This window comes from Eurypyga helias, unplaced genomic scaffold, assembly GCF_000690775.1.
Source record: "Eurypyga helias isolate BGI_N326 unplaced genomic scaffold, ASM69077v1 scaffold16739, whole genome shotgun sequence".
Lineage (NCBI taxonomy): Eukaryota > Metazoa > Chordata > Aves > Eurypygiformes > Eurypygidae > Eurypyga > Eurypyga helias.
Window position 1 is genome coordinate 5,337 of NW_010274099.1, and position 7,876 is coordinate 13,212.

At 43.1% G+C, this 7,876-nt stretch overlaps 1 protein-coding gene across 1 annotated transcript in view; it reads left to right on the forward strand.

The window, feature by feature from the left end:
• The window catches only part of MCM8 (minichromosome maintenance complex component 8), a gene marked incomplete at its 5' end in the record, with an annotated part of 10,427 nt that extends 4,783 nt beyond the window's left edge, over positions 1-5,644 (forward strand). The window contains 6 exons of the mRNA XM_010159715.1: positions 404-599; positions 874-1,087; positions 2,044-2,253; positions 2,826-2,902; positions 3,382-3,571; positions 5,452-5,644. Of these exons, the coding sequence (XP_010158017.1) occupies positions 404-599; positions 874-1,087; positions 2,044-2,253; positions 2,826-2,902; positions 3,382-3,571; positions 5,452-5,544 (980 nt within the window). The remainder of the gene's footprint in view (positions 1-403; positions 600-873; positions 1,088-2,043; positions 2,254-2,825; positions 2,903-3,381; positions 3,572-5,451) is intronic.
• Positions 5,645-7,876: the final 2,232 nt, after the last annotated feature.

Below are 7,876 nucleotides of genomic sequence, written 5' to 3' on the forward strand. Positions count from 1 at the left end.
TTCACATACCAGCCTTACTTAATGTGTCAAAGAATTAGGATTTCCTTATTGAGAAATCTCTGACGTAATGGCAGCTACTGGATTCTTACTAGTTTTGAAAAAAACCTGGCTTATGAGACTTGTCTGTTTCTATTATTAAAAAGCTTGTGTTGTCATTGTAATGTGTAATCAAGACACAGCTTCTGTGAGACAGGCCAACTTCATAATGGTTCGGCTGTGGCAGCGTGCTGAAGGAGTCTTGGTCCGATGTCTCCTGCAGCCCCCAAGATGTTAGGTTGGACTTGGGACAGCTTGTAGCATACAGTCTGTCAGATTGTACAGTCAGCACTGGATTGTGGCATGCACTTGTCCCTCAGTTAACGTGTTTTCTAATAAGTCTTTGTCTTATGTTAATTGCTTCCAGGTATTTGTGGCATAGATGAATTTGATAAGATGGGAAACCAGCATCAGGCTTTGTTGGAAGCCATGGAACAGCAAAGCATCAGCCTTGCCAAGGCTGGCATTGTTTGCAGTTTGCCGGCTCGGACATCGATTGTTGCTGCAGCCAACCCAGTGGGAGGACATTATAACAAAGCCAAAACAGTGTCTGAGAATTTAAAGTGAGCACTTTCTGAAATGCTGCTTATATAGATCATTCAGGAGTAGGTACTCTGGTAGTCTTACAGGTTGAATGTAATTGCTTTCTAGTTTCCTGGAGCTTGAACACAAACTTACTATAATAATTTTTTGTGGCTTTTGGGAGAGAAATTGCTGTTCTACTTCATTCTGAGTGAACAGGACAGGATTTTTTTAAAAAGTCTTTAAAGTGGAGCAGAGTTACTGCAATTCTTCCACTACTATGAGTACTGTGTGGCTTTCTTGTCTTCACTCTAGAATGGGGAGTGCTTTACTGTCGAGATTTGATTTAGTTTTCATTCTGCTGGACACCCCGAATGAAGATCACGATCACTTGCTATCCGAGCACGTGATGGCCATCCGAGCTGGAAAGCAGGCAGCGTGCAGCAGCGCTGTTGTGACTCGTACCAACACCCAGGATCGCTCTGTTCTCGAAGCTGTTGCGGATCGACCGCTGCTTGAAAGACTAAAGGTAGGACTTGTCCTGTGACTGCTGCCATGCTCTTCCTGTGGCGTTCCCCGCGTTGGAACCCGGCAGCCCTGACCTGCATGTCCTCAATCTCCCATTCTTCTCATAATGATTGGCCCTGAATTAAAGAGGAAGCATTCAAGGCTCCAGCTGCCAGGTTCAACCGATTGTCTGTTGTACCTAACATTACCCACCCTGCTGGAGCTGCTGAAGATGTGTCTCAAGCCATCTTCATCTCCACACAGAAGAGAATTTATTAGCTTGAGCTGGGGGGTGTTTTGGGTTTATTTTTTTCATTTGCAGTAGTAATAAGACGCTTTGCATGAGATGGTCTAAAGCAAATTTGCTGCATTAGATCTCAATAAAGAGCTACAGAGCTAGACTGGATATAATAATTTAGTATAGCACAATGTGCTGTGAAGGGCTGAGCCCAAAAAAGAGTAGTGTGTAAACAAATCTTGAAACATCTGCAACTCATGACAGATTTGGGGATTATAGGAGAGGAAGCCTATTTCTTATGAAACTTAAGCGATCAGCTTGAGGACTGATACTGTCAAATGCCAGGTCTTGGGATGAATAACCCTTACTGGAGCCAAAAGCATGCACTTTTGGAAATGGGATGTCAGCAGTGATGGTTTAATATGTGGAGCTCTATTTTATAACAATTGGGAAGTTGAATTTTCTCTTCTTGAGACAGAATTCTTGATATAATTAAATTATATTTGGCACTTATCGTTGCAAATGAGAAACTTTGGCTGCTCTTTTGGAAATGACAGGGTGTGTTACCTGCACGTCTAAGCACAGTGCATGGACTCTAAGTACACAGTTCTTAGAAGCAGTAAAGCCCTAACAGTGAAGATTTCACCAGATAAAACATAGGAGATGATTTCATGTTAACATTAGTATTGTACAGTAGTGTTCTGACAGACAGAAATCTAAGCTCTTTGTGATTGGGTTAGATCTTACCAGGAGAAAACTTTGACGCTGTTCCACATCAGATGCTGAGAAAGTATGTCGGATATGCTCGGCAGTATGTTCACCCAACGTTATCCCCGGAAGCTGCTCGGGTCCTCCAGGAATTCTACCTTGAGCTCCGGAAACAGAACCAAGGAGTAGACAGCACGCCAATCACCACGAGACAGCTAGAGTCACTGATTCGGCTTACAGAGGTAAATGTAACCTGTAAGACTTAAGAGATTGAAAGCAAAGAGATTATTCCTAAAGTACTAGGGATATCCTATAACTTTTGACAGTTTCCTCAAGGCTATGGGGATTTTTTTGTGTGTGTGTTCTTAAAAAAAAAAGTGAGAATGCGAGAGACTTACAAATGTTTAAGAACTACTGTTGCTTAAAGCCTCTTAAAGGAAAACACCCTTGAGGGGGTGGAAAGAGAATCTGTCATATACTCAAAAGAAGAAAAAACACGTGCAGGCAGGGGCAAGCTGCTGCCCAACTTGAACTGCTCCTGTTTTCCCTAACCTGTGCCCTAATAACACTGTGACCATCTGCTTCCCAAGATTGCACTGTTACAAAGTAAGTAAACTTGAAGCTACAGCCTAGTAATGTGAGTATCCAGGAGATGACACTCAAACTATCGAAAAAATAGAGAATCTTCCTCTAAATCCTATAGGCTCAGGTTCCAGCTCTGCTCCTAAAAATCTGTGCTTGTTGTAGGGTGATTGTAAACTTTCTCAACATCAGCTGTAATATATCTTCTGTGGGGTTTTTGTTTTGTTTTAAGGCACGATCAAGGCTGGAATTAAGGGAGAAATCCACCAAGGAAGATGCTGAGGATGTAATAGAAATAATGAAATATAGGTAATACATGCTTCTTTAAAAATAAATAAAGCATCACAGTGCTATTCAATCAAAACTTTTTATTTTTTTTAAATACAGATATGCAAATACAGTGAAGAAATTATCAAGTTTAGGCCCATTGATACTGATACTCAGGTTTATTAGCTCTCCTGTGAAAACTGACAGCAGCCCGAAGTTGGGTATGACTGCTTAGGCCTTGGAGCTGTATCACTGTAGTGGTTACGTAGACCAGTACACAGTAAGTTAGACATGAGACGCTGCTAAAGGTCTCTTGTGTGACTACTCCCTGTTGTTGCCGTTGGAACAATCCGAGTGCAAAACCGATTTGGGCAGATGGGTTCCCTAGGCTTTCTTACTAAGGGATGGTTTCCTGTGTGGCTTCTGAAAGCTTTCTCAAGCAATTATGTTTCAGGAAGCAAATGCATGTACTCTTGCTTTTACCTCCTGTTGATTTTTGGTTTGGTTTTGTATATTTTCAGCATGCTGGGAACCTACTCCGATGAGTTTGGAAAGCTGGACTTTGAACGTTCACAGCATGGGTCTGGGATGAGCAATCGGTCACAGGCAAAAATATTTGTTTCTGCCCTTAACAGTATTGCAGAGAGAACCTACAACAATCTCTTTGACTTGCAACAGCTTCGACAGATTGCGAAGGAGCTACAAATACGAGTAGGTTTGGAAATCAAGCTTTTCTTCAACAACAAACCGCAAGACCAGTCGTAATCATGTATTGCAAATTGGGGAGTGGGAAATGTACACCTGTTGTGCCCCTCTGCAATGAGCAGAAATAAGCAGTCTTTGCTCCCTTTTGACTGAGCACTCTTCCTGAACTGCCTTTGTCTGTAAGCTTTACGAATTTTACTGTAACAACTCCTTGCGCTAGCAAAGGTTGGTTCTGCTTCTGAAGCTGGTCCTTAACAAGATTCTGCTTTGTTTCATGAAAGGCAGTTTTTGGTTTCAGTGCACCTTGCTTCTTCTGGCTCCCCAGGGGACGCACCTAGTTTTATTCCCACATTTAGACTTGTGGTGTTCATGTTCTATTTCAGCAGTAGAGTGATGTTTCTGCTTGGCCCAAATACGCCCTTCGGCCCGCTTTGAGCATCCTAACGTTGTAACTTGATGTGCATATCCTGTGGGGTTCATGGCCACAGATGTGTTATCCTGTAATTGATTTGCATTTTGCATTTGTGGGGCACTTCAGCCGAACAAAAAAATATCAATTGCTAATTTTACTCTTTGCTTCACGATAAAAAGCTTTAAATGCCAATTTAAAACCTAAAACTGGATTTCAGTGTTGTCATGGTTTAATCCCAGCCAGCAATCAAGAACCACACAGCTGCTTGCTCACCTTTCTCCTCCTCCAGTGGAGGAAAAGACAAGGAAACTCATGGGTTGAGATAAGAACAACTTAATAACTGAATGTAAATGAATAAATTAGTGATACCAACAATACTAATAATACCACTAGTAATAGGTAATGAAAATAAAGCACGTGATGCAATAGCTTACCACCTGCTGATGCCCAGTTAGGTCCTGATTAGCGAGAGCCAGAGCTTGAGACCACACCAGAGCGAGCCCAACGAGTCGGGGAGAGCAGATTGAGAGAGGGAGAATGAAGAAACCAGCCCACCCTCAACCTATACCCTGAGCATGACTTTTTACGGCATGAAATCTCCCTTTGGTCAGGCTGGGTCAGCTCTCCTGGCTGTGTCCCCTCCCAGCTTCTTGCAGAGGAGAAGCTGGGAACACAGGGGCAGTATGAGAAACTGAAAAAGGCCTTGGCTGATGTAAAAATTCCTTAGCAACAACTGAGAGCACCGGTGTTACCCATGCTCTTCTCAGCACAAATCCAAAACGCAGCTGCATACTAACTGCTGCAAACAAAATTAACTCTGTCCCAACTAAAACCAGCACAACGAGTGGAAAGTAGTCCTAATGAATTTCTCTTTGTGGGACTTATGGGCACTAATGCTGTTCTTAGTGTTACCCAGTTAGCCTACTTTGGCCTGCTGGGGTAAGATGGCTTCAGTTGCCAAACTTGTCCAGAAGTACCCAAGACTGAATTTCCTGGGAATCCTGCCTGATGGAACATGTTGCTGCCAGCTCTCCTCTCACATAAACATTGATTCAGCAACTAGTTACTGAAAGCTAATTCAATTAATCTGATTATTCCCTTCATGTATAGAATATTTTTTGCTTATTCAAAGTTCTATACCTGTAACAAATGTTTGGAAATCAGTGAAAGTGGTAGAAATCAGACTCTTATATGGTAGATACTTGTGTTTCAGAACTTGGATTTCGATGTAAGTGCCTGCCTTCTGCATGCCATAACGTGGAGAATGCTTATTCTAGGGAACAGCACAGTAAAACCAGTGTCAGAAAAGCCCAAAAGGGCTATGCCACCTTGCAGTCATTTGCGAGGGAAGCTAACCTGTTCTTAGCTCACTTAATGAAATATTAAAGTTCTTTCAAACCGTTTATGTTGCTTTACATCAGATAAAATGTCATTCTTCCAATTTGGTGTTTATATTTTTCTCTTCTTTCCCCAGGTATCTGATTTTGAAAGCTTTATTGGATCCCTAAATGATCAGGGTTATTTTTTGAAAAAAGGTTCAAGACTCTATCAGCTTCAGACGATGTGAAAAAGAGCCACTGTGACAAACTTTCTTGAGACATCATCGTTACATCTGGGATGGACCTATGGACCTGCAGCAATAAACACTCCAAACTGCAGCCTACACCGTGGTCGATGTGCTGCCCGCAGCGTCACTTACTTGAAGTGTAAGATTGCCTTTTGGAAACCAGCAGTGCCCAAAGGCTCGCTTTAAGCTGCCACAGGACAAACTGACACCTGGTATTGCTGCCTGACTCTTCCTGTAGGTCTTCTAGCCCAAACCTGCCAGTCTTATCCCTCTGTAAGACCAGCATGTACTTCATCGTTCCTGAGGAGTGGAAAGCATATTTCGTATTGACAGTATCGCAGTGCAACAACAGATTTTTCTTCTAAACTTAGGGATGTTGGACCCACAAATCATTCCTGAGAAGATGATGAGTTGTGTTTTTAGCATTCTAGTTCGTTTGAGGAATTTAAAGTATAGAAATGTTTCCGAAAAGTTGGGAACCCTCAGGTTGAGACAACAGTTTTGTAGCTGTAAGAAGGTGAGACCTTACTGAAACTGACTTTGTTTTCTGCTTTGCAGCTCTGTGTCAGTCTCTCTATAGCTGAGGTTTTATTTGAAATGTAAGTCTGATTGATTAAAATATCCTTATTGCAATATTTAATTTGTAAAACAAGAATTGGATTTTACTTATGTCTTTCATTAAACATTAGAGAGAGAAAAATCTGTGATTTGGTCAAGAGTGTTGCACAGTAAGAGTGAACAGTGCGGTGTGGGTGTTAACAGCCATTGCAAGACATGTAACGTTTTACGTGTGTCTCTGTGCAACTCTGTGCCTGCCACAGCAGAATGTGTTCTGAAAGAGTCAAGTGCTGAATGTTTCCTGACTCTTACGAAATCATTACCCTGGTCTAGTGCGATTGAATAGCTGATGAGAAGCTTTCACTGTAAGCACTTGAGCAGGAGGGAGTGGAATTAATGCTGCTTTTTCCTCTTTTTACTTCTAAGGTTAAAAAAAAATCTTCAGTATACCTGAAATTGAAATCCGATTTGAATGATGAGACACATATGTAGAGCTATAGTTTCTTAGTTTCCTCTTACGATCTCATCAGTGGCAAGCAGTCTGCTCGTTCCAGGTCTTCTTTGCTCATTATAACCATGGTTAATGGCTTTTTAAGATGTATGAACTGTCAGACTGTGTGGTCACAGACCAAGTTGTCAGCTGTCCACACATTAGCATTTGGGCAGCAGAGGCCACGAACCTTGCAACTTGGGAGTTAATCCTACATGAGGAGGTAACCTGCTCATCAACCTCTGGCAAGCAGGGTTAGAGGTTGATTTTTATCTTTGCCAACAGAATAATGCAAGGTTTGGGGTGGGTTTGGTGGTTTGTAGTTTTGTTTTTTTTTTTTTCCATGTAGAAGAAAACTTCTCAAGACTTATATGACATAACCTACGGTGTAATGGGTAGAGGACAGAACTGGAAATCCACCTCCCTTCCCCCCCCTCTGGAATTCTGTGGCCTGTGCTCAGAACAGCAGAGGCGGGAGGGCACCCGCTCCTGAGCAGGGCCGCCTTGAGCCAGATGTCAAGGTCCATATCCCCTTGAGTTTTGGGTCTCCCTTCAGCTGGAGGCTCAGTTCTCCACTCTGCAGTGGTGCTTTCTAGTCTGTAGTTATCCCCTCCCTGGAGTCCAAGACTTTGCACTTCCCCTTGATGAACTTCCTAAGGCTCCTATCAAACATTTCGCCTGCCTGCCTGGGTTCTTGCGGATGGCAGCACAACCGGCTAGTCCATCTGCCACTCCTCCCACTTTTATGTCATAGGAGAACTTCTGCTGTTCTACCTTCACCCTCACCATGTTTAAGAAAAAAAACCCACCACACTACATCTAATTGATGTGGTAGATTAATTGATTAATTAACAAGATCATACCCAATTTAGGTACTCCTTCTAGATCCTTTAAAACAGCTGTGGAAGAGGTACTTGCCCTACAAGTAATTGGTTGGGTGGTTTATTTTTTTAAGAGCCTCCGTTCGTTTCGGCAGGTACTGACTGCTGCGTGTAACTGAAGCTGATTGCGGGGGGGTGAAACCTCTGCTGCCGCATCAAGCGATGCAGAAGCATGAAACCCAGCAGTGTCAGGGGAGGGGGGTAGGCACGAGCCTCGGAAGCAAACATGAACTAAAGTAAACACGGGCGAGGGAGGGTGAAGAGCAAGTTCCGAGAGCAAGAGACTACTTAGGTCCCGTGAGAAGCCTCTTAGGGCAAAGCAAACCTTCCCTTTCCTCCGTTGGGGCTCGTAAGAGCAGCCGGAGCAGAAGGGGCGGCCGCCTCGCGGTGAGGAGGAGCGGGC